The following is a 27,779-nucleotide window of genomic DNA, read 5'->3' on the forward strand; positions in this document are numbered from 1 at the left end:
TAACTGGAATTTGTGTAAGCAAAGTGTTGTCATTTAGTCCCACAGAAATTGTGCAGCTGGACACTAGTGGTGGTATTATAATAAATGTTAATCTACTAGTATTTTAAAAGCAAAGTCTTTACTTATTATTTTTAAAATAAGTAACATTTTCCTCACCTTTTGTCGCCATCCTTCCACAGCCAGGGTTATTAGGAGTTTTCCAGAAATTGATTGCCTCTAAAGCAAATGATCACCAAGGATTCTATCTGTTGAACAGCATTATTGAGTACATGCCTCCGTAAGTACATATTGGCAATTGTTTTAAAATTTAGTACAGGTTACCTGATATTATGCACCTTCTTTACATTCCCACCTCTGCGAAAAGCTTGTCTTGACTATGAAAGCAAAACTATCCATATTAGGTGCTTATGACTGTATTAGAGGGTAATAGTACAAGAGGTAGGAGGAATGAGATCTCATTTACAGTATGAACCTGGCAAATGAGAGCACTTGTCAATGCAAGAAAATGATTTTGACTGGCCTAGCTGCCCTTTTCTAACTCACCAGTTCCCTCTGGGCAATGCCAGATAAGTACATTTCATTCAAGTCCTGCAGTTTGGTAAACTTTTTGAAAGAATGAAAAGGATCGGTTGAAGGTCCACATTCGGATACATGCTAATGTATTTTTTCAATATGTCCTAGAAACTGGCTTATAGTTAATGGAAAAACTTCAACTTTGTTTATTTATATAATATCCAATGCCCAGACAAACTTCGTTTAGTGTTTTCATTTGGCTTTGTGGGAAAATCAATTAGTGGTATTCTAGAGGGGCTGGAGGAGGGAATTGATCAAATAAAAAACATAACTTTCTTTTGGAGCCAATATATTTCAGAAACTCTACGGTGACTATGAAGTGAAACCTTAGCTATCCCCCAACACCTTATTAGCATTGTGGTTTTATGTAATAACTACTGTTTATATTTTAACTGTTTTGACTTCATGTTAATGTATTTATCTAAACTTGTATTGAAATGCATTAATAGTGCTTTGTTGCTGTCCATACATTCAACGATTACATTTAATTAATGTGATAATTCTCTACTCTCCTTGAATGCCATCAGTTTTCTGCCAATCGTTAGAGCCAAAAATTGTTCCTGTGAGTTCTTAATAACATTCATTATAGAATGTCTTAAACGGGTGAAACTTAATGATATTCTGCCCCCTTTATGAGAAGCAGCATGCAGTTTGCTAATTAGATTTTTGTTTGGAGAGTAAAGAATTGAACTAGAGTGGACTTTTGACTCCCAGCAACGGGGAACTGCCTGACACTCAGACTTTTTTTGATTACTCTTTTTAGTAATTTGACAGGCACAAAAAACACGCATACAGTTCAGTTGGAGAACAAAATGATTTCATACAATAGAGAGTAAGCCCACCTTCCTCCTGTAGCCTTCACCTCTGGTGTGCGGGCTGTTTATCTTCCCTACCTCCCTTGTACCATCACAGACTTAACTCCTTTTTGTCTTAATAGCCTATAGAACTTTTGCAGTGAATGCAGAGAGTCCATAAAAATATGAACCTGATATTGATGGTGCGAATTTGCAGTATTCTTTTAACAGTACCACACCTGGGGAAATTGATGTTGGTTTCTTCAGACTGGTGCAACTCCTCTAGTGATTTATGGCCTATGGTGAAGTCTTGCTGGTTTTTCTACCACCAGCCGAAAAAAAACAAAATATTAAACAATACTTAATTGAAAAGGAATGTAAAGTCTTGGGGGACTCCTGAAAATGTTGAATGATGATCAGAAAAGAAACTTAACCTCAAACAGCCACGGTAACGTAGTATGGTGGTGTGTCTTTGTTTATATTCCTCTACACAGAAGCTAATGCCAATTTGACCACATTTCCTACATTTTTTATTATCGTTCCTTTAAAAAGAGGAATTGGAGGACTTTCATTCTTGGATGAAAATTCAGTAGGTCTGATTGAACAATTAAACTGACATTTAATGCTGTGCATGGATCAGAATTAAACAAGCAAACAAAAATGTTTGTTCTCTTTGGCAGAGCTTTCAAAGATTGCACATGCAGGTGAAAATATTCAGTGTTCTGTGAGGATCTAATGATTCTGTCCATGCGCCTATTTAAATCACTTGTTAGCATTATTATTCCCTTTTTATTCTAAATCAACCCTAAATATATTTTTTGGGTTATATGTTGTGTACTATACGTAAGCACTATCGCCCCAAGCGTGCACACATATACATATCTACAAATCGCATATTTGTCCATTCTCTAGCTTGGATACTACACCATTGGGTATCTGAAGAGCCTTTCTTCTAAGTGGATTGTCTGGATAACAGGCCACTCAGTAACCTGATTTAGTTATCTGCAATTAAGGAATCCATTAAAGCCTCCTTTTACCAGAAGGCAGCAATTGCAGCACAGTTAAACAAGAGTTAAAACTTGGTCCATGACTGTTTCACTTTCAGGTGCAACCTTGCATTCTATCCGGACCTTGGGAGTTTCAAGCAGTTTCTGTACTATGGGTTGAGCATGACTCCCCTGGGTGTAGTGCATTTTTCTTTGGGTTCCTTCTGTTACAGTACCTATTGGTCCTGGGTGTTAGAGTTCACAGTGCAACATCATAGTGGGTATAGACCTACTATTACATTTCCCTTCATTTAGACACTAAGACTAGTCATGTCTGCAGCTGGTGCCTAAAAACATGAACTGTCTTACATGGACACTTGTTGGCAGACTACTGATTGCGATTAAACCAGGCTCTTGGAACCTTAAAACTTAACCCTGCTAGATCTCTGCATGTTTGAGTCCTAAGATTGTGTGATCAGAATGTTTGATTTTGGATAGACAAGCTCTGCAGGTTTAGCCATCTTAGTTGTCCGGTGTAGTTTATTCTGCTGATTATTGAAGTAGACCAGACATTTAAAGGCAAGGCTTCCATATTAAAATCTTTTTATCTGGCAACTATGCCCATAGACTGAAACTTTGTGTACCAACATTGTGTTAAAACCAGTGTCCTGAAGTTCCTTTGACATCACCCTCCCGCAGTTGTTTGCAATAACTGTTCCAGCTCGGCCAAATCTACCTAACCTAATTAGAAAAAGCTTTTAAGGTGTTTGGTGTTAATCCCGGCCCCAGATGGTTCTAGCACCTTTTTTGTTGTTAATGGACATTTTAACTATTCTTTGTTTGTACTGATTGTTTTAAGTTGCAGCTCTGGCTGGGCTTTCAGTGAAGTTTGTCTCACTTTGCCATGTACCTACGTTTATATCTCTTGCTACTTCCCAGAGTAAGCACTTACTGCTTGGTTACCCAGTTGGGATGCAATAGAATTGGTGCTACCGGTACACCATTGGAGAACACCCACACATATGACTTGCCAGTAACCAGTGACTGTCTCTTGAACTTAGTGCATAGACATGCTTATGGTTCGCATGTGCTAGAAGTAAACCTTTTTAATGTATCTATAGTTGCTAAAATGATGGACTTAACACCACATGCCTATAACTAGATTGATTTACTGTAGACATTATGCAGTGCCTGTACCATTGTTAATATTAGACCAAAAAGGTTAAAACCAAAGGATTCCGCTATAATCACAAAGTAACTATGGAGTATCTTGGTCCTCCTAACAATGAGAGAAAACATCATTTAATTATGGAAGAAAAACTGCTACTTGAAATTAATTTTGGAAGTACCTGCAACTAATGTTTTATGTTTTTCCGTACACCTCTAGTGAATCTGTTGACCCCTACAGAAAGCAAATATTCATTTTGCTTTTTCAAAGACTTCAAAATTCTAAAACTACAAAGTTTATCAAGAGTAAGTCATTTTACTTTTATGTGACCTCTTAAGTTTTTAAAACATTCTTTAATTCCATCACTTGTCTAAAGGTGCTAGTTGTTGGCTGTAGTATGACAGGAGAAATGGCATTAAACCAGTTATGTAGTATCGCATCACTTTAGACTGCACAGGGTGATACTGTACGTAGTGGATGTCTCGATTCTTCTGTATAATTTTAAGCTTGTTTTTGATGTAGTTTAAACCAATCTACCATGTTATAAAGTAAAAGCAAATTACCTGCAGTAGGAATTCGATATGTATGTCCAACCATTACTAGCAATAAAAAAGGAAGGATTGTAAATGTCCTAGAGAATCCTTGTTTTTGTTGAATAGTATTTGGTCTTAAACAGTTTTGTGACTATTTTAAAACATTTCCTGACGTTAGTTTTTGTCTCTTTACTAGGTTTCTTAGTCTTTATTAACTTGTACTGCATAAAGTATGGAGCAATAGCACTTCAGGAAATGTTTGACAGCATCCAGCCAAAGTAAGTATAGCTAATGTTTCTGTTGTAGTTTGCTATGCAACTTCAAATGTACTTTAGCCCTATATTATTGCAAACCTCTACAACATGAATGTAAACCTGATTCTGCATGAGCAGCCGAAAAAGTGTTGGCATTGACTCTGCCTTGTTATCCAGTATATTAGCAATGTTTGATTGTCATAATTACATAAATCAAAAGGAATTGATTTTCCTGCTGGACGTTTTGGCCCACACTCATTCCTATTATAAACAACACATTCTTGTCCAGCTTTGCAATTGCATGTGATTCTTTTAAACTATCGACTTTGGGAATTTGTTACCCAAGTGACTAATTTATTGTTTGGATTCTACCACAACTCAACAATGTAACGTTACACTCTTTTTTATGTTAATTGCTCTTTCAAAAGTAAAGTTTGTTTAATGTTCTTATTTGCCTTCAAACCAGAATGTTTGGAATGGTTCTGGAGAAAATAGTCATTCCTGAAGTACAAAAAGTATCTGGGCAGGTGGAAAAGAAAATCTGTGCAGTTGGGATCACAAAGGTTTTAACAGAATGCCCATCCTTGATGGATACAGAGTACACTAAGCTTTGGTAAGAATATACCTTTTTTGTTGGATAATGGTAAACTTGCTAGTATGATTATAACACTGATCTGTTTTTACTGGTTTTCTGGTTTAAAACAGCCTCCATCTTAACCCTGCTGCTTTTAGTCCATAAAATGCTGTTGTACTTAGCGTTCAGACAGTTTACCCTCATGTTAAACATTTTGTTCGTTCTTGTGTTTTTCATATCTCCAGTTTATTGATCAGTTTCTTGAGTATATAGAGAGAAGCTGGTGTATAGTGCATTGTGTGAGCCTACTCTACAAACACTAGGCACTCTAAAACTCTATGCAATGCCTCGATTTCACCAATACTAAATGTTCTTGGTGTTTCCAGTCTTCATCAGTGTGGGGATTTCTTGTGTCCTTTGTGTCTAAAATTATAAAGGCTTAAGTTACAGCCTTATTCGTTTCAGTTCTGAAGAGAAATGGAAGTTTATCGTTGAGGTCCACTACTAAAATAAGTATTCTCCAAACCTTTGAGTCAATTGGGAAATTGCACAGCAAGTTAAGAATCAAGACTAGCAGTCCTAGAACTGTTGCCTTATGAAATCCATTGTGTGGAGAGAGATGGAGTAATTTGTTCTTCTGGCAGTTAAGCTAATAGTTTCAAATTTGTGATTGTCATCTAGTATTGAATTTCTAAAATGGAGGAGGTAACAGTCTTGAGCTCTTGCAGCATTGATTTCAAAGTATACTTTGGTATCATTTACCTGCTGTAGAATTGAGTTACTATGTGGTGTTAGCACATAATGCAGTGTTTCCATATAGAGCTTAGAGGCCAGATTGGTGATGGAGCACTCAAGGGCTAAGCAAGGAACTTGGATAGGCTTGAAGAAATTATTTCCTATTTCTGTATGTTGTGTTCTCTCAAAGATAGGAACTGAACCAGTCTATCTTCAATACCCCTAGATTATGAATTGGGTATCGCCATCAGCTGTAACAAAGGCTGTAGATAGATTGAGAAGTACAGAAAGGGTGTAATTTTCTGCATTGAGGAGACTGAGTATCATCCATAGCTTTGAGGATTATCTGTTCCTTCTTTCCACAATTGCATGGCATTTCCTCCTTACCACTCACAGCTCCATTTATTTTCTTGCAGAACGTACTCTTGCCAGCCACTGTTTACTAAAAAATGTTATATCAGCCTATTGGCACGATTCCTAATTAAAACTTTAAAAAATCGTATCTCCAGTTCCCTTAATTGGATTTTTGTCATTTTGTTTATGAAACGTTGATATTTTTCTGATTTGGAATGTTATTGTTTTGCATTTTAACTTTATTACTGTTTTAGTACAGCATAAATACTGTCTACATTGCCTTACATTTGGCTTGTCTGCTTTGTGCCATATCTACCAGGAGATTGAGCGAAGCATAATTTCTGATGCCACCCACTGCCTCAAAAGAGCCATTGCTAAATTTCTAGCTTTAATCTGGCTCCTGGGTATATTCAAGAGTTTTGAATCTGCAGGTAGAAAGATCGTGACCAGGTAAGTTAGTCTGGTAGAAACCTCTATGAACAGATCCCTCCACATTGATAGTATTCCCCCAGGCATCAAACTAGATCCAGCCTAAGACTTTTAAAGCCATTCTCAATGGCGCCTATAGGTGACGTTGTGTGGCTCCGTGACGACGTCAAACGACACCACCTATCGGCATGCAGAAGAATTGCTCAAACAGTCTCTGGATCCAGTCTGATTCCTCTGGGAATATTGACATGGTGAAGAATCTGTTCTGCCTTCGTGTGCGTAACCCGAAACAAGATATATATTTATCAATCCTCCTGGTGCATGGTGTAGAATTTAATAAAATATCGACTTGTCCATGGGACGGGTTGCTTAATAAATCTACTTGTCCTGAACAAAATTCACTTGTTCCTTTGGTGCCATGCAGTCATCATGGCATCAATCTCATTATGCAAGAGCTCTGATAATAGCCTCTCTGACTATGCCAGAGCTCATACCATAGTAGGGTTTGAATACTAGCAATTTTTTTAATTTGCCACCTTTCTGCAGATCTACATACTGGGGCTGGAGCTAGAGATAAGCAATAGTTTCCCATGATTGAAATGCCCTTTTGAGTCTGTGCAAACGTACTAGCATGTTTTATGGGTTTTCATCATCTCGTCTTGCTTATGTTACTATACAGATAAAGGGTTGAAAATGTAATCCTGACAAGTGAAAAAGTAAAACTTCTTCCAGGGTTGAGGAAAAAAGTGGTTTGAGGGAAAGTGAATTTATTACTGCTCCATAGATATTTGCATGAGCAAATACACATATGCAGATTTTGCTTGTGCTAAAGTGCAGTTCACAAATATTTCCTTGGAGTATGATTTCCTGACCTACTCCTAAATTTGCACTAATGCAAGGATATATATCATGGCTGCACTTTTGTAACTTTATTTATGAATTGGGTCTATCGGCAAGCAAAGTTCAGTGCTAGGAGCTACTAATGCAATGTGTGGTTTTTGAGACCAAAAATATTTTTGCTTATGCCAATGTTTGTTATAATGATGTGGGCCCAGCTGCTCCCACAACAGTAAAATTGTACAACAACCATTTCAAAACAAGACACATATTGACAAAACCAAAAGGCTGAAAATCAATGTCGTACCTTTTGGCTTTGCCAATGCTTATTTATTGTCCTGTGTTCCTATAATTTTGTTCAAGCTGGTTACAGTGATTTCCATTATACATTTTTTTTCTAAATACTAGCATATATCAACACATTTTACTGAGTGATGCTTCAATGAAATGGTACCTAAAATTTCACATTAGTTTAGCAAGACGTTTTGTTTCTAGTTGCATTTTTTTGTAAATATTTTTGAAAGCAAAAAATCCATCAACCTTGCTTTCAAACTTTTGCTTATATTTGCATCTAATCAGAGAGCATACTGGAAGCATTATATGTGGGCTCATATTGTTAAGCTTTGCAAACGTGCGTACACATTTTTATACTGGAACAACTGTCAGTAGTGTAGTATGAACTTAGAACATTTCCTGAGAGCGCTCACCCTAATAAAGGCTTTTTATTAATGACCCATAAATACAAGTTCGAACAGCATTAACATATGGACACAACAATCACCTTAACTGCAGACAATGCCCTTCTCTGATCCATAATGTGATACTGTAATCTGGCAGTCAAAAGGTTTGTGCTGCAGGGGTTTGGGTCTACTAGTCCCAAGGACAAAATAAACATAAACTTGTTGTCCTTGACCCCAAAAAATATGTCCTTGGTGTTGGGCTGTAGGAATTCCACACCCCTGCTGGCGACACCTGCATTTGTCTGTGACAGGCTAGATTTAAACGTCATATTTTCTGCAGAAAACTACAGCAATTTAATTATGATATCCAACCACTGTGCCGCAGTAAGTGTGGAAATGTGAAATACATTTTTTTTTTAAACTTGTTTAAATATCTGCTGTAACTGCATAGAAAAATAGAGCGAAAGGTACATATCCGGTCAAAAGTGCAATTGCTGGACACAATATACACTGTTACTTTGAGAGACAGAACCTTTAACTCATAAAGCAGAAACATGTTGACCACATTTTAGTTTTGTTCTTCTCACTTTACTAAGGGACTGATTGGTTCAAACTTGCATAGCCTTTCAATAGTCCGGAAAATTATTATATTTTCTACACACTGGTTTTAATAGAGTTAGAGCTACCCTCCTATTAAAATAATCTTGAGGAGTAGTCCATACTCTTTTTAACTCACTTTTCACCTTCCCTAGCTAATAATGAGAACCCAATGAAGACAACCGGCTACCAGTGTTTCACTGGGGCCTGAGGGTTCTTTTTAGCCAGGTCTTTGAGCACGTGCACTCTGTCTTTTCTTACTGACATTAACATTCTCTTCTAAATAGTTCAGTAGTGCTTGTTCAAATTCTCCACTAGCCTACTGTGTTGAATGTTTGTATTAACACTCTCTCGTTGTTTGAAATATTGATTTGATAAGGGGCATGGGAGTGTCTATTCCGACCCTTACTCTCTCGTTGATTGAATTATTCTGCCAGGATATAGTCCAAACGTGACATCTGGCCAGGTTTAATAAAGGTACATTTGGCTGGACTGTCAGAGGGGGTACGGCCATTACAGGCATGTAAAGAGTGGTTTAGTGTTAGAGCCGTGATCTGTATAGCTAGAGGAGACCATGCTCTCGGCGATGGGGCCTGAGTCGAGGGTATGGACCAATAATCATTTTGTGCTGTTTAATTCACTTTCTGTAATATTTTTGTTTAAATTGACCTAAAAAGCCCTCTAGTACAGAGAAGAAATTTGCCTTAGAGGAAACTGGAAGAGGTCAGAGTTGCAGGTGAGTGGAAAATACAGAGACAAGAGGGTGCTTTCTCTCTCTACTGCTCCAGCATCCTCCCATGGAAAAGACATCCCCAGAAATATAAAATTAAAAGATCACTGTTAACTTAAACTAGTCTATCTTGATATGACACAGATACGGCATACACACAAATGTCTCATCCGGCTTCTCCACGTGCCTTTCCAGTTGATTTTTTAATGTTCCACGACATCCTCCTCAGACGGCAAAATTAAATATTCAATTAAAGGTCCACAAACAGTAGTTATTATTCTCCAGTATTAGTGTATTTCATAGATTCACATGCTTGAAGATTCCCCTTCGTCGAAGTGGGAGTCTCACGGTAAATAAAACACTACATAAGCTGGATGTCAAACGTTCCCTTAAAGTCTACCTTCAGAGAACGAAGGATGTTTGAAAAACTGGTCAATTATTAGTTGTCTGTGGACAAGGCAGAGAAGGGACTGCAGTAACAAAAGCCACTATTGCAAGATGGATATCGGCTGCAATACAGTTCTGTCATTTCAAAGCTAACAAACCTTTTGAAAGGACAGCGAAGGCTCACTCCACCAGAGCAGTTGCCACGTCAGCTGCCCACTTCACGGGAGTGACTCTGGAAAATGTCTGTCGTGCTGAAACCTGGAGGACCACTTGTACCTTCACGCAGCACTACTACCTAGAGTCCGCACAGGATGCATATGCAGCAGTTGTCCAGGCGGTACTTCGCCATCTATTCCATTAAGGTAAGCCTCTTTCTAACCCTTGGAAAGAGTCTTATGTTCTCATGGGGATTTCAAATGCTTACATGTTCTTAATGATGTAAAACATAACTAGGTAAGGTGTATTATAAGTTACTCTGTAGTTTTCCTTGCCTCTCGCTAATGCTTTGTATATGAAAATGCTAATATATGAATGATAATTTAGGTTTTTCTATGAGTATGCTCCATGCATTTTTTCTTGCATCCTCCTATTTAAAAACAAAAAAATATATATACATGTGTATATATAATAACAGTAGGCACAGGTATAGCCTTTAAGGTGCCTCTTGTATTACCTCAAACATTTGGGGTTCACTATGTTATAAAAGTCACCCACCATCCACAACAAACAAGATAAAATTGTATGTGACTGCTTGCTATTCTGATTCAGGCATGTGCATCTATGAAAGATAACCCAATACTGGATAAGAAAATAAGTTATTGTCCTGTAACTATGGTTATCCAGTATTGGTATCTTTCATAGATTCACATGCACCCACCCGTAGAGGCTGTTTCAATATTATTAAGATACTCACTTCTCACTTTTGCTGGGAAAATCTATGGGAAACTACCTCTAATAGGAGAGTTCTAGACAGTGCTAGCAGCTGATTGGCTGCATTCAACATTTGGTGCATTTTTAAAAAGAAAAAAGGCTATGTTTGACATGGCTCGGCCATTATAACCTATGACATTATTTAAATACTGCTTGATTATGTTACAGTGAGACTCCCATCTCGATGACGGGGAATGATACAGGCATGTGAACCTATGAAAGATACCAATACTGCATAACCGTAGTTATAGGTAAGTAACTTATTTTCTTTTGTGTGTTGTCTGTCCTTTATGTTCCAGGTTGCGGATCAGGTCCGGGTACAGTTTTATCTTTTGACCCATTACTTGACGGAGTACTTTAGCACATTGCACTAATTACTGAATCAAGTCATACAGTAGTGTAGGTGACTATTTATGTTAGGTCCTAAAGAATTGCCAAGTGATCCGTTTGGACAGACACAGGCAAAAAACCTGTTGACCTTGTTTTTATGAATCACTTTGATTTGCTCATTACGACCACTGCATCCTAGACCAGCATCTAATTTTTAAATTAGGGTAGTGAGTCCAACCAATAACATTTTTGAAATAGAACATTACTAGACCTATTTTTACTCACTATTGGATACACCACCCTACACACGTCGCAATAGCCCACAGACCCCCACTTCATCATACAGAAAAAAAAGATATCCGGCAAAGAGCCCCTAGTGGGTGCCCGTCTGGCATTGCAGCACAGGTCCAACGAGGAGCAAGCTCAAGAGCCCTCACATACCCCATAGGGGTATGTGAGGGCTCTTGCTCTTATTGAAGCATATTCCCCTAATCTGGAACACAATAACTCCTCCCCTTTCGTTTTAACACTGAGGAACTGCACACCTTAAAAAAAGTCAAGTTGGGACCAGTAGTGAAGTGATCGACATTGACAGTGTACAAAAAAAACAAGCAATAGGTCTCCAATTTATGCCAGAACTATTGCATTGCAAATGTTTGCCAACTTGGCATTACGGACAGCAGGAGGGAGGGGCAGGAGAAGGCACGGACATAGGGAGGGTGGGTGGGGTAGAGGCACGGGCGGGCGAGGGTGGGGGAGGAGAGAAGGCACGGACAACGGGAGGGTGGGGAGGGGAAAAGAAGGCACGGACAATGGGAGGGAGGGTGCACCACACATTTACCTGGTCCGGCTCCAGAAGTAACCCCGTGTAACAACCAAGTAAAGGACCAGTAGCCATGGGAGGATACAAATGACGACACAGCCGTACTAAGGAGGGACAGACAAGCCTTATAATGAATCAGAAGAAAGCATTTACAAAGGACAAACACAAGCCAATGAAAAAAAGGGCGAGTGGGTGGGGCTATTCTCTGTACTTACAAACCACAGCTCTTCGCAGAGCAGCGCTTGCGCGCTGGCTCATGCTCGACTTAAAAACACAGACAAGGACAGTGTTTCAGACCCAACCACTAGATGGCAGAATAATGTACAGTATGTGAATCCAGAAACTCCTCAAGCTGCAAAACTCCGCCTACTGATAAGTAACCATTTCATTTACACTGTCCTTGGCTCAGCACAGCTGTGTGGTAGTTCTGGTCAGGGTGGGGGGTATATTTCAGACTTGTCAACCTTCCTTTGTCTAGTAGACCTTCCCTACTTAAATCTCTGGGTGGTTCTGTTGTTTCTGAAAGGGTTAACAAACTTGCGTCCGCTGGTTTTATTCTTCATACCACATGTAAAGCAGCTACTTTGTCCCTCATTCGTACCTTGACTAAACATACCTGTACAAATATTTGGGCCTGACGAGAATCGCCAGTGAGTCACAGTGCTAAAAACTTTGTCTTGGGCAGCGTGCTTCTTGACTTGCTGTACCGTCTTAGCTGTTTGGGTGCTGCTTTTTAGTCTAAGCTCAGTGTGTGATCTATAGCAGCACACGCCACAAATGGAAAATGTTACTTTTAACAATCTGTTTGCAGCTTATAGTGCTGTAGATTCATGTGCTGTGCACGATCCTGCCATCTTGTGTTGGCTTGAAATAGTACAACTTGTTTTTCTTCAAAGAAGTGTTTTCTGTTTTGTGATATTTTCCTACAGCACTTTCCTTAAATACGCATTGGCTTTAGCAGAGAAAGCCAATGGGGTAATTCATGACTGGGACAGTGTTATACAGACTTTCATGGCTGCGTGTTATATGATGTAAAGGTGAGGTACAGACCAATATAATTGACATTCTTTTCATTGGGGATAATCTATTTCAACTAATAGTAGACCCGTCCGCAGAAATCAAAAAAGACATTGACATGGCTAAGCCACTGTTAGCCTTTCACATGATAGGAATATTTGAAAGAGGAGGTCCACCACTTAGGAGACAACGAGGGGACACGGCCTAATGCAGCCCAGTGTGACAACCTTCAGGAAGTGTTTTCAAACACCACGGTGACAGTAAACACAGCCCAAGCGTACTTTTTGAGGCAGTATTAGTAGAGACCTGAACTCAGGAGGATCAGCCTCAAGCACTAAATGTGTCTCACCTAGTCCCTGCACCATTCATCATTTGACGCGGGTATATTAATAGAATACCTAGGGAAGTGGTAGTTCATACCATTAGACAATTAACATTCGTCTGGTGAACCTAATGAAACATGGATATTGCATAAAATTCCTAAAAACATTGCCCAAAATCAAATGAACTTAAACAAAATCTAAAGACTGGCCACAAACCAGTTCTGCAATAGAATGTGCAGTGATAGATCTATCTATATCTATACTAATATAATAAAGAGAGAGCCCAAACCTTTGAGGCGGGTAATCTCAGGAACCCCAGCACCAATCACAACACCCAATACAGCGTTGGAAAGGGCAGTTGCAGCAGAAGGACATAGGCTATGCAGACGCCCACCATATACATTTAAAATGTAAAAGAACGGTGCCAGCAAAGTAGTCCCTTGTGGGCGTGTCTGCGTTGTGCTGTGGGCGTGTGCTGGGGGTGTGTGATACGTTCCGCCCTTCATGCAATGTCTCATATCGTGTGCTGGGGGCGTGGGCGGGGCGCGGGATTACGGGGAAAAAAAAGCGAGCATTGTGCCCAATAATTCATTGTTTTTTCTTCCCAGGTTCTGTACATTCCAGCTCCGGGCGTCCACCCTGCTCCCTTTAAATACCCCTGCACCCCATAATCATAACCCACCCTTACTCCTTAAAATACGCCAACACCCTTAAACACTAACCCATCGTAACCCTATAAATATACCCTATACCCCAAAACCCAAACCTAGCCCTAAACCCTATAAATACACCAGTACCTCAAAACCCAAACCTAGCCCTGAACCCTAAAAATACCCCTGTACCCCAAAACCCAAACCTACCCCTGTACCCCAAAATACCCCTGTACCCCAAAACCCAAACCTAGCCCTGAACCATAAAAACCCTGTACCCCAAAACCCAAACCTATCCCTGAACCCTAAAATACCCCTGTACCCCAAATCCCAAACCTGGCCCTGAACCCTAAAAATACCCCTGTACCCTAAAACCCAAACCTAGCCCTGAACCCTTAAAATACCCCTAAACCTAGCCGTGAACCCTTAAAATAAACCCAAACCTAGCCCTGAACCCTAAAAATACCCCTGTACCCCAAAACCCATACCTATCCCGAAACCCTAAAACTACCCCTGTACCCCATAACCCAAAACTATATCTGAACCCTTAAAATACCCAAACACCCCAAAACATATACCTTAGTACACCAAAACATATACCCCTATACCCATACTTATCTTATCCAAACATTAAAAAAAACATGCTTTTACCATTCATGCATTCACAACGAATTTCAGCAGGATGTAGCTACTACATCCTGCTACAGTGTCTAAACCGGGCGGGTGTCACAGGCTCTGCCCTGGGGTGGCTGAAATCCTTTTCGACTGGCCGGAGTTTCCAGGTCCAGAGGGGCTCTTTCAGATCCTCAGAGCTAGCGCTTGAACAGGGAGTGCCTCAGGGCTCTGCCCTGAGCCCAACCCTATTTAATCTTTATCTGGCCCCCCTAGCCGAGGTGGTGCAGGCGTATGGTGTGGAATTAGTCTCCTATGCTGATGGCACCCAACTGCTTATCTCCCTATCACAAGCACCATCTATAGAGGCGTCCAATTTTAAAGCATGTATGCAAGATCTGGCCACATGGATGAACTCGCACTGCCTAAAGCTAAACGGTTCTAAAACCGAGGTATTGGTGGTGGGAGGCTCCAGTCTAAATTGGACAGCAGACTGGTGGCCACCCTGTCTAGGCCCTACCCCCACCCCTTGTAAGGAGGCTAAGAACTTGGGAATATGGGTGAACCCCACTCTCTCCTACGAGGGCCACATTCGTCGCCTAGTGGGCAAGTGTTTTGGGGTGCTTAAAACACTCAACCAAACATTGGATCTTCTCCCCCTAGAAGCGAGACGCACTCTAACACAGGCACATGTGACGTCCCGTTTAGACTATGGGAATGTTTTATTCTTGGGCGCTACCGAAAAAAGTTTGGGACGCTTACAAGTCCTTCAAAACTCGGCAGCTCGTTTAGTACTGAGACTCCCTAAAAGAGCTGCGTCTAAAACTGCTCTGGCGGCCCTACACTGGCTGCCAGTAAAAAAGAGAGTTATGTACAAAGCTCTCCTATCTCCATAACCTAATACATAGATACGAGCCAACAAGAGCCCTTCGCTCTGGAGGCACTGGCCAGCTGACTGTTCCCCGCGTAAGAAGCGCTAAACTTGGAGGCAAATCCTTCAGAGTCCTGGCAGCCCAAAATTGGAACAAACTTCCGCCTTGCCTCAGACTGGAAAAATCTGAGATCAAATTCAGAGCTCTTTTAAAAACTCACCTGTACAACTCTTAGATGGGGCTTCTGACCTTCCGCCTCCTGAGATCTGCCTGCTACATTTCTCTCTACAGCGCGGGGACACGCCGGGATGGCGTCACCATGCGCTTTATAAACTACTTTATTATTTTGCGTGGTAAAAGCATATAAAAAGTGATGCCATGCGTTATAATGGCATTGCGCAGTCATGGTACTTTCGTAATGAAAGTATGCGGAGTCATGGTATGCGGAAAGAAAGTTGCAGAATAATGGGTGTTTACCCTCCTCCGTGAGTACATTGGTGGCAAGGCGGCCCACATCTCCAGCAACATACTCCTATTTTATTCACCACCGATTTGAAAAATGCGCAGGTCTCTCTCATTGATGGCCAGCACCGACATACACTTTTAGACACACCTCCCGCCACAAGTTCTAGAATTGCTAACTTTAGAGCTGGGGAGCTACGTTTGAATCTCAGCATCAGCTCAGCATCCTGTGATTCCAGGCAAATCACTTTGTCTCCCCATGCCTACCACAAATTAATGTGTTCTTCTGTACTGTAAATTGTGCTCATGCCAGGTTGTTGAGTTTGCGCTATATAATATTGCAAGGAAAAATTAAGTAGGGAAACTGTAGTTCACACACCACTGAACGCGCACTCTTAAGTGCATCAGCAGTGCACTGTGAATCGGAGCGTTTCACAGGCCTGTCACAGATAAGAAATGCTATCAAAACAAAATCCTACAAAACAATATACTACTGGCCGGCAGCAATTTATACCCGGACATGGCCGGGACGGGCTGCTAGTAAATGATATAGGGGTTCAAATATAGGAAACGGGCATAGGAATATGTTAATTGTATTCTACTTACAGATACCCAAACAGCATCTAACATTAAGAAGGGTATTAGTCTTGCATTTATTAAACCGGTTCACCTAGACTCTGAGGTTCCAGATGTTGGCCGCTCACAAGGTGATAGTTATTGGAGAACAATTCCTTTGCCAACCATAGACCAAGTATGCTTACATCCACGTTCCCTTGCATTTGGCACACAAGAGGCATCAGGTAGGAAGTGGGAGGGAGGAAATTGAAAAAACTGGCCGACCAGGAGGAACCGTCATGAACGCATAGCCTTTGACCAGAAGGAACGATGAATAGGAAGTCATAAGCGCGTTGTAATGGCTGAACAAAAGCATCACTTAATGAAATCACCTGGGCATCAACCAGGCACCCAAAGGAGAGACTTTTAAAAGCAATCCACCTATAAAAAGCCAGCATTTCGGAATGGCACCACAAAGAAAGAATGTAAATTGATGGGCGTAGGTTAAGCCCATATTGTACATCCACAGGTCTTGCAGGCTGCGCATGTGCTAAAAATGACAAAATAATGAAGAAATACTATCACAAAACTTGCTGCATAATGCTACATAATTTGCCTTTTCTTGCCACATAATTCAGTCCACCCTGCTGCCTGATTTGACCCGCCTCTACCGCATAATTCCAGTGTCCCTGGCTTATGGGCAGTGTTATAGTTGGTCTTGCTCGACGCACAAAGAAAAACTGGATTAAAATGTGAACACTGCTGCTCTCAACCACTAGACGGCTGGAGAATGCATACCATGTTAATTTGGAACAGCTTGAAGCTGTAAAAATGTCAAAGGTAAGTAATTGATTTCATCCATTACAATCCATGTTCATAACTATTTGATTATGTGAAATGTACCTTTGTTGTGATGTTGCATATTGATTTTGCATTTAGTGTCCTGGACACAAGTTTGAGAGTATGTACAACCTGTTGCTGTGCGGCAAAATTGTTGCAGTAATATTGTATTTACATATGCACAATATGGCTGTGTTTTGTTATTAGGTCTCCTCTACTACAATCTCTGGTTGGTCTTTTTGAACTTCCTGAAGATGACACTATCCCTGATGAGGAGCATTTTATTGATATTGAAGATACACCAGGATATCAAGCTGCTTTTTCACAGCTTGCGTTTGCTGGGAAAAAAGAACATGATCCAATTGGTCAGATGGTTAGCAATCCCAAGATTCTGTTAGCACAATCACTTCACAAGCTATCTACGGCATATCCAGGCAGAGTAAGTTTCCTTCACTATTTTACTTTGGGTTTGTCTTCTCTTATTGTGAAAAATAGACCTTTTGAAAAATGTTAGCTTTTGTGCCATATTTTGTTTCTTTAAAAACAAAAAAGGGTAATGCTACTGTATAAATATCGCCTCGTCCTTTGTATAATTATTGGCACTGGTTCCTTCCTCTTTTAAGCTATTGGAAACATTAATTTGTTTAGAAATATTTGCTTATGTACTTTAACATCTCTCATATCTTTAATGTTTTGTTCTGAATGCTAAGTAAATTCCAGTATTTTCTGAGTTTTTGGTTGCGCAACCTGGGGAAAAAAGTATGGGCTTGTATTTTTCTGTCTGTGCAAGGTGCTCTCCCTGGCTTATTTACACGCACATATTTTATGGAACCTCTACAGCACCCAATCAGCATAAGCTTTTTTGATTAGCTTGATGTAATTCCATTCATCTGCATATGACAAATTAAAAAGTATATGTGTATATATGTATTGAAATTCCCAGGGTAACCAAAGATACCAACCATACTGACAACAAACGTTTGGTCATAAGAGAAACAACTACTTTCAGTCAAGAGGAAAAGCCTCTTGTCGAGGAAGAGACAACAACAAGAGCAAGTGAGATAAACATCCTGCCACCACTTTTACCCAACCTGAAGCAAATATCCCTACATTACTCAAATTGGTCCAAGATTACCACGGACAGATGGGTTCTGGATGTGGTATCCAGGGGTCACGTTCTGGAATTCGTCAAAGCCCCTCCAAATTCTCCCCCAAAAGGACCACCACCAGCTCATCTCAAGGAGCTGTTTTCCCAAATATATTCTATGATTCAAAAAGGAGCAATCGAGAGGGTACCTCAACATCAAAGAGGAAAAGGATTTTATTCGAGATTTTTCCTAATCCGCAAGACGTCGGGGGAATGGCGTCCCATCCTCGACCTGTGTGCCCTCAACAAATACCTCAAAAAATTATCCTTCAGAATGTTAACGCTTTAAGAAATCCCCCAGTTTCTATCAGAAGGGGATCACATGGCAACACTCGACCTTCGACCTTCAGGACGCATACTTTCATGTGCCCATTTTTCCCAGACATCGGAAGTTTTTGCGGTTCAGAGCGGCTGGCAGGGACTTTCAGTTCAAAGTCCTCCCATTTGGACTACGATCGGCCCCCAGAGTCTTTACAAAGATGCTAGCTCCGGTGGCAGCTCACTTGCGATTGGAAGAAATTCAGATTTATCCATATTTGGACAACTGCCTTATCAAGGCCAGTTCCTCACAGCAAGTACTCCCGTTCAGAGATGTCTGTCGCTACTTCAGAGTCTAGGTTTCTCAGTAAATTTCGAAAAGTCTCATCTAACCCCATCACAGAGAAAATCTTTCTTGAAAGCGACGCTGGACACAAAGCTCGCCCAAGTCTTCATATCAGTAGAAAGGCTGTTAAAGATTCACAAGATGGCATCTGTATTGTTAACAAGAAAGTGCGTTTATGTTCGCAAATTCAAGTCTTTCCTAGGGATGATCTCGTCCTGTATTCCACTCACCCCCAACTGCCGCCTAAGAATGAGGCCCTTACAAGAGGAACTCAGTCTTCAGTGGATACAGGTATCAGGATCATTCGAGGACATGATCAACATAACCCCTCGGATGAGGAGCGAATTTCAATGGTGAATGCAAAAGTGCAACCTGCAGACGGGATGTACATTCCTAACGGAAGTGCCCAGATTCATCGTGACCACAGATGCTTCTTTGGAAGGCTGGGGCGCCCACCTTCAAGGAATGACAATCAGTGGCAAATGGAACATACAGGAAAGAAGATGGCACATAAACCTCTTAGAGTTGCGAGCCATCTTTCTCGCCCTGAAATCCTTTCAAGCAATTTTAGAGGACTCTACGGTTCTGATTCGAACAGACAACACAACCAGCATGCATTACCTGAACAAACAGGGAGGCACAAGGTCAGCCCAATTATCCAATCAGGCACAGGAGATTTGGAATTGGGCCCTGGATCACAACATCAATCTGTCAGCGGTCCATGTTCCAGGGATTGCCAATGTACTGGCGAATTCCCTCAGCAGGTCTGCTGCAGGCAATCACGAATGGGAACTACATCAACCAACCCTGGATCGGATATTCCAAGAGTGGGGTCATCCCGACCTGGATCTGTTTGCGACGAATCAGAAACGGAAATACCCACGCTTTGCAAGCTGGATTCCCCACAAGAACTCATGCAGGGATGCCCTTTCGATGAACTGGTGTCGGATATTTGCGTATGCCTTTCCGCCGATTCCTTTAATTCCCAAGGTCATCAGGAAGATGAGGAGACAGCCATGTCGCCTAATTCTGATTGCTCCAAGGTGGCCCTGACAATATTGGTTCACCGAACTCCTCCTCCTCTCGGAGTGCAGACCGATACAGCTGCCTCGATTACCGGATCTTCTGACAATCCAAGAAGGCCAGGTGTACCATCTGGACCCAGTTTCGTTGAAATTATCAGCCTGACTCCTCAACACAATGAGTTTGCCAACTTAGACATTCCTCAAGATTGTCAAGAAGTTCTCGCTAATGCAAGAGCGCCGTCAACGATAAAGACCTACAAGCTCAAGTGGAAGCGTTTTTGTGCCTGGTGTCAAGCTGCTGATCTGCATCCCATTCATGCTAGACCAGAACAAATTTTGCCTTTCTTTCTGCATTTGGCTAGATCGGGTTTGGCACATTCGACCCTAAAGGTATTCCTGGCAGCCATTTCCAGATTCCGTCAGGACGGAACAAACTCTGTTTTCTTCAAGAATAATCCAGCAATTTTTTAAAGGACTATTTCGTATGTTTCCTCCAATTCGCCGACCACCTCCATCTTGGCATTTGAACGTGGTGCTAGCTCAACTCATGCGTCACCCCTTCGAGCCCATTCATAAGATTGATCTCAAGTTTCTTACTTGGAAGGTCTCTTTGCTATTGGCGTTAACATCAGCTAGAAGGGTCAGTGACATTCAAGCATTCACGTCAAAACCGCCTTTCTTACAATTTACCTCAGGCTCTGTGGTGCTACGTACCAATCCTAGGTACATGCCCAAAGTTCCATCGGATTTTCACCTAAATGAGCCAGTGATCCTCAAGACATTTTTTTCCAAATCCCCAATCACCGGCTGAAAGAGCTTTACACTCTTTAGACATCAGGAGATGTCTCAGGTTCTACCTTCAAAGAACGGCAACTGTTTGCAACACAGACCAATTGTTTGTGGCATATGGAAGACTGCGCCAAGTCTACGCGGTATCCAAGCAGACTATAGCCAGATGGGTCTCGTCAGCAATTGGGCTATGTCATCAACAGGCAGGAAGACCCTTACAGTCTGTACTAAGAGCGCATTCTACAAGGGCGGTGTCCTCTTCCACCGCTCTATTCGCTGGTGTGCCCCTGCTACAAATCTGCAGAGCTGCAACGTGGTCCAGCAGGCACACTTTTACAAGACACTACTGCCTGGATTCAGCAAGTGATGCAGATGCTTCAGTGGGAAGAGCAGTTCTTCGCACTCTTTTGAAATAAGGTGAGCCTCTGTTCTCCCTCCTCCTCTATGCTCTTGTTTAGACGCTTCTAACATGTTATTGGTTATTACCTTGCATGCATATCTGCTGTATACTGTAAGCGTCTTACGAGCATAATGTTTTTTCTTGTACTGCTACCTACTCTGATTCAGGCATGTGAATCTATGAAAGACACCCAAATACTGGAGAAGAACAATAGTTACTTACCTGTAAACTGGTGTTCTCCAGTATTGGTGTCGTTCATAGATTCACATGCACCCACCCACCTCCCCTCAGAGGCTCCCTCAGGCAATTATGTTGGTTTCACTCCTGTGCGAGAAAATCTGAGAGCCTGAGCCTCTGAGGAGAACATTCTGGTGGGTGCTGTCGCCTGATTGGCTGCAGTTTGGTCTAAACAAAATAACTAGGATAGTCATGAGTGTGGGAGCTTTTGCTCCTGTAGCTTAGGGGTACTTTACTTCCTGTTTGGTTATTACCAAGGTTTATTGGTTATTACAGGCATATTATTGCTTTTTTATATACCGTGGGACTCACACTCCGACGACGGGGAATGATTCAGGCATGTGAATGTATGAAAGACACCAATACTGGAGAACCACAGATTACAGGTAAGTAACTATTGTTCTTAGCTAGGGTGTTTTAATATAAACATCAGTGCAATATGAAATCTTGATTTGCCCCCAGAATACTTATGTTTCTGATTAAGACTTCTAACCGCAGATTTCTCACCTTGGAATATTCCACAGAGGCGTCCGACTGGACCCAGAAAATCTTCAGCAGTTCATCTGCACATGCTTGGGTGGTGTCTACTTTTGGTCCGACCTCATCCACTTCGGATGTGACGTGCGCTGTACCTTCATAGGCAAAAGAAACAATTGATGGACTGGATGCTGGACAATGCAAACATTAACCCCCCAGTCGCAAAGATTTGGGTTTAATCCATCATTCTTTTGCTCACCATACCACCCCAGTTTGGACCCAGCCATATGCAAATCAGTCTTGACCCTGTTCCTTGTGGGAACAGTCCAGCCCGAACTGCCAAGCCGGGTCCTCCGTGGACCGGAAACAAGCATCCTGGGGTCGGTTTCAGGGCATCACCCTTCATCAGCCAGGCTAGCTTGAATCCAGTGGTGTAGTGAGCACGAGACCCACCTCTGGGCATACCCTTCCCACTTAGGGCGACATATGCAAACGAAACAATTGATGGACGGGATGCTAGACAATGCAAACATTCACCCCCAGTCACAAAGATCTGTGTTTAATACATCATTCTTTTGCTCACCACACCACCCCGGTTTGGACCTAGCCATATGCATGTTCCTTGTGGGACAGGGTCAAGACTCATTTGCATTTGAGTATCTCTTTTTTCAATGGCTCAAACCTTTTTTTTTTTTGTTGCTGTTGGCGGCGTTTTCCGGCTTTGCGCCTCTGGCCTTGCCTGTAATTTGCGATTGTCCTGCGTAGTTCCTTTTGGGGTCTGGCTCGAAGGGTTTGTCTCCTCTCCTCGCATAAAAAAATGGAGTTCTTCGCCTGGTGATGGCTTCACTCTTTTTTGTCCTCCATGGGGGTGTCCTCTCCGATTCACTACCCCCTGCAGAGCAGAGGTCTGAGTATGTTTTTATTGGTAGTTCCAGCTCTTTTTGGCATTGGGTTTGATGTGAAATTGTATGGACATAATGGCCCTTTGAGCTTAGAGACTCGGAGTGCGTCATATTTTTTTAGCAAATGTGAAGATTTGCCCTAACTCGTAGTCATTCTTGTCTCTTAAAAATGTATACGCTTTACGTATACATTTTCGCAGATAAATCTCGGTGTAAAAACTGGAACGTACTTGGAGAAGAGATTATTCTCCTGCAGCAGGTCTTATTTATAAAAATGAGTTGAAGTGCTATCACAAAGCCTGTGCCTTGACTAGGGCGAATTATGTTACTAAAACGATATCTGAAGCAGTAAACTAGTCTAAAGTACTTTTTAGCATGGTCAAAAATCTTGCGGGTTCCCAGAAAACAGCTAAACTTCCACCCCTGTCTAATAGCCAGTGTGACGAACTTGCTCAGTTTTTCATCTCTAAAATTAATAACATCTATCAAGATATTTCCGCCCATAGAGATACCAACACCTCTGTTATTTTGCCCCTCAATCTTGAGGAGTCTATCCATTTCCCTATCTCTTCCCCTGCCTCACTTTTGTCGTGGCCTGATCTTCATCCCTCCACTCTGCTTGAGAATTTGCATAAAGTCAGATCGCGCTCTCCTATTGATCCCGTTCCAGTTCCAGTGCTGCGTCTATTGGATACTCCACAGCTTTAGATGATTTGTGCTACGCTTAATCAGTCAATTAATACGGCTGTTGTCCCTGCTTGTTGGAAGCACGCAATGGTTACCCCTCTGCTAAAAAAACCTCCACCGATCCCATGGTCCCCTCCAACTTCCGCCCCATTTCGTTGCTGCCAGCCTTTTCTGAAGTCCTAGAGAGACATATTCACCAACACTTGTCCCAGTTTGTGATGGCCAATAACCTATCACACTTTTCTCAGTCTGGTTTTCGGCCAGGTTTTTCCATGGAGACTACTCTCTTTGGAGTTACCGAAAACCTCTGTTCTGCTAGATCGTTGTGACACAGTTGCACTGATACTGCTCGATCTCAGTGCAGCTTTTGATACTGTGTCCCACGATATACTCCTTAGATCCCTCGCTGCCATAATCATTGGTGGCATAGCTCTGGACTGGCTAGCATCTTTCCTAACGGACCGGACTTTTCAAATCTTTTCACATTCCTCCACATCCAAAACTTATTTTTCTCCTTATGGTGTGCCCCAGGGCTCGATCCTCAGCCCCCTCATTTTTAATCTTTACGTTACCCCTTTGGCTCTCATCGCACAACGCTCTGGGTTGACTCTGTACACATACGCCGACTAATCCCAAATTGTGTTTTCCCTATCCCAATCTGACCTGGCCTCGACCTCCCCCCTGCAGGTTGGTCTGAGTGAGATATCCAACTGGATGAATCTCAACTTACTCAAGCTAAATGGTGGAAAGACTGAGGTCCTGGTCCTTGGGAATAAGCCTGATCTTTGGAGTCCTAGGCATTGGCCATCTGAGATGGATCCTTTCCCATCTCCTTCAGAGCATGTGCGCAACCTGGGTGTGATCCTTGATAATGGCCTAATTATGAAAGGTCAGGCCAACAAAGTGGCAGCCACCTGTTTCACCATATTGCGCTGGTTTAGAAAGATCCTTTGGATGCTGCCATTCGACACACAGAGGTCTGTAGTGAACGCTTTGGTGACCTCCAGGTTGGACTATGGCAACATACTCTACCTGGGGTCTGCCAAGGCAGTACCACGCAGTCTTCAACTGGTCCAAAACGCTGCCGCACGCCTACTTTGTGGTTGCCTAAAAACTGACCACATTACAGAACGCCTTCGTGAGCTTCATTGGCTCAGAATTGAGTCGCGTGAAGTTCAAGGCTTTGAGCTTCATGTATAAGATCAAGGCTGGGGTGGCCCCGTCCTATCTGCAGTCTCTTGTTAAAACCTATACCCCCTCTCGTTCACTCCGATCATCTTCACAAAACTTAATTTGTGTACCCAAGCTCAGTCTATCCAGAATGGGTGGCAGCTCATCCTCGTGCTTGGGGCCCAGACTTTGGAATTCTCTTTCCCTTCACATTCGTGCTGAGAACTGTCATGTTCGTTTCCGCAGAGCCATCAAAACCTGGCTTTTTAACCAATAATCCCCTGAGCTGTTAGTGCTTTGTTGCTGTTGCCTTTAGCGCCGGGAAACCCTTGCGGGTAGCTGTCGCGCTCTACAAAACCAATAAATAAATACGTTCTTTGATTTTCTCTTAGTCTTTTTTGAGTCTCATTAGCATATCTTTGCATAGTTTAAGTATTTCTCTGTCTCGCCCAGTTTGTCCTATGCTTCATTTAATTCATCTATCTCTTTGAGCAGGCTTGCCCGGTCAATGTCTGCATATTTAATTAAAATTAATATTAATTTCTGTGATATCCTGTTGATCAAGGCTCGTCTGAGCCGAAACGCGTCAGGCCGACCGAGCAATAAAGAAGCTTTAAGCACAAAATTCTGGTCCGTTTCAGTCTGTGGAGTAACTGCTGTGAATCGACTGAGTTATTGATCTGTATGTATCTGTATGTATATATATATATATATATATATGTATTTATATGTGTATATATTTAATATATGATTGGGGTCCCCGCACATGTGCAGAACTATTCAGTACTTCTGACTAAGATGAGGAGTCCCCAGGAAGAGAACTACGATTACAGGTAAGCAATGTACTCAATTGGTTTAATGATTTACAGTGGCAAGAGTCTGAGAGCCCCTCATTTCAACATTATGCTGATTGTAAAGTTAGATGTTGTTTGTAATAGATTAAATTGTTGATAACTAAGTTGTGGTTACGTTATTTAATGCACTGTGCGGTGTATTAGGCCTGATGCACCAGCCTCCTTAAATTCTTTCTCTTTATATTCAAGGTTCCGTCAATGTTAAGTACTAACCTAAATGCAGAGGCACTGCAGTATCTCCAAGGTTATCTCCAAGCAGCAAGTGTCACGTTGGTCTAACAGCACTTCAATCTGAAGTGGAAAGGATAACATCGTATTCTTTTTGCGTTTAACCTTTGCCTTCGTCGTCTTGGCAGAACTCTGGAAAAAATGTTTCAACTGAATCCATCCTGTAACGTACAGTTATAAGCTGGTTGGAGGAAGAATTGTAAAATATAGAATGAGCTGTGTGGCATGGCTGCTCCCATTTTTCTCAAGGGAGTGAGAATCACAGTTAATTTATTGAAAGGGTTCATGGAGTTCTGCACTTGCAGTGTTGAATAACATTTTGAAATTATGTAAAGCATAGACTCATTTCCTTAAACTCTTCTGCTCTTTTCCTTTTTATGCGAATTGTGAATAAATTAGAAGCACTTGTTTAAATTACACAATGTCAATGTATTTCTTAAAGCACTGGTGAAATGAAAGTTATATCGTACAAAACTGTCTATGTAATGTCCTTTCACAAGCCGTTTTTATTTGTGTGAAACAAGAGGATTGCAGTCGATGCAGATACAACTCTTTTTGCAATCAATCATTTTGAGCTACCATGTAACCCGTGTTCCAAAATGTTGTCTTGTTTCTTTCTTATCTCAGTCTTGTGTTGTAAGAACGTTTCCAATTTGTTGTGTAATATCTGTTTTTGCATTTGGACAACTAACAATTGAAACAAAGTGGGACATGTTTTTCAAACTTGTAGTGTTTCATTTATTTCTGCATATACATATTTTTATTAGACTAACTTACCAGTAACCCAGTGCATACCTTTGTGATTACGTGGGTGGTGTGTGGAGAAATATAGTTGGTATCACATTGATTCTTAAAGAGCCCCAATGCTCTTCCTATCCAGAGTTTGAGACATATTAAAACATGGATCCAAATAGTAGGGTGCTGATATTGTGGTGTGCAATACTTGCATGAAGTCGCAATGGGGGTAATCCCTGGTTGGTGGGTTTGATGCTCACCTAATGCTAGACTGCTGCATAACTAGATCTAATGATTACAACAATCTCAAATTATAGCAAAACATTGTTTGCATGTGAACAGATCAAATGTTATTTATTTAATTTTTTTATTAAAGCTACCTATATTATGCAGACTAAGATTATAAGGCATTAGAATGGTCTTCATTGACAACAGTGTAGCAGTTGATTTAGATAATACTATTGGTAACAAGCAAGATCTACGCAATCTTATAGAAGCAGGGATTTCATCACCTACACCTAAAGTGACAGCAGCTTTAATCAGATGTACACCCATATAAATGTGCCGAAGGTCTCCATTATCTAGCTGGAGACATCAGACAGCCTAATGCCAGGCTTGACTTTTGAACCTCGTGCTATTAAGTGTGAGACAAGACTGCTGATGGGTCCCTGCTTTGTCAAACCAGATTAATTATGCCTCCTTCGATCACCCATTGGTCCTCTTTCTACGCATAATTCTCCTAAAAATCCCTAGTATTTTGAATTCCAGAAGCCCTTCCTGCGTCTTAAATTCAATTTGTCTTCCTTCTACCCTTCAAAACCTCCACTTAAGTTTTTACTTGCATTTATGACTGAAAGTAGATTAGTGAAAGGATACACCAGTGAGTTATCAATGTTGTGGTGAAGAGAAGTTATTCTGTTTCTCTTGCTCATGTGTATACACCAGCATGTAAATGTAAATGTAAATGTAGTTGAGCTTATATAGCGCACAGCTACCCGCAGTGGGTGTCCCGGCGCTTGCTTAGGGAACCCGTCCTGATATTCCCCTGTGTGATAGCCCCAGCGGGTATCCACAAGGTGAAAGTCAGGCATCCCGCCGCGAGGGGCCGTTGTGGAGATTAAGCAAGCTATTGCCCAGAGTCGCAGAGTGTGAACCCGTGAGTCGAGAAGGCACCGGAGCGAGAATTATCGAGTCCGTGGAATTTTTAGCCCAAGACCCGCCGAGGCGGGGAATTGAACCCTGGTCCAGGACCGATCTCAGGTTCCGGGTCTGCCGCCTCTAACCCCTGAGCCACACTTCTCCACATGCCCGCATGCCCTTTTTCTAATTAAAACACTTCTTTGAACCGTTTCCCACTGCAAAGTTTGCATCACTTATGCAATGTGGTCCCAATTTTGGATCTATTTACATTCTCGGAAGGAGAAAGTGTTGATGGCACCAGTCTGCGCCTGCTTTGATGACAGCAATTTCTGCAACTAC

At 41.7% G+C, this 27,779-nt stretch overlaps 1 protein-coding gene across 1 annotated transcript in view; it reads left to right on the plus strand.

The window, feature by feature from the left end:
* Positions 1–26,288, plus strand: part of CSE1L (chromosome segregation 1 like) — a 276,453-nt gene extending 250,165 nt beyond the window's left edge. Inside the window, exons 20-25 of the mRNA XM_086932619.1 lie at positions 180–277; positions 3,741–3,826; positions 4,251–4,332; positions 4,775–4,921; positions 17,253–17,484; positions 25,527–26,288. Coding sequence (XP_086788745.1) covers positions 180–277; positions 3,741–3,826; positions 4,251–4,332; positions 4,775–4,921; positions 17,253–17,484; positions 25,527–25,616 — 735 coding nt within the window. The 3' untranslated portion in view covers positions 25,617–26,288. The remainder of the gene's footprint in view (positions 1–179; positions 278–3,740; positions 3,827–4,250; positions 4,333–4,774; positions 4,922–17,252; positions 17,485–25,526) is intronic.
* The last annotated feature ends 1,491 nt before the right edge of the window (positions 26,289–27,779 follow it).

Source organism: Lissotriton vulgaris, chromosome 7 (genome assembly GCF_964263255.1).
Source record: "Lissotriton vulgaris chromosome 7, aLisVul1.2, whole genome shotgun sequence".
Lineage (NCBI taxonomy): Eukaryota > Metazoa > Chordata > Amphibia > Caudata > Salamandridae > Lissotriton > Lissotriton vulgaris.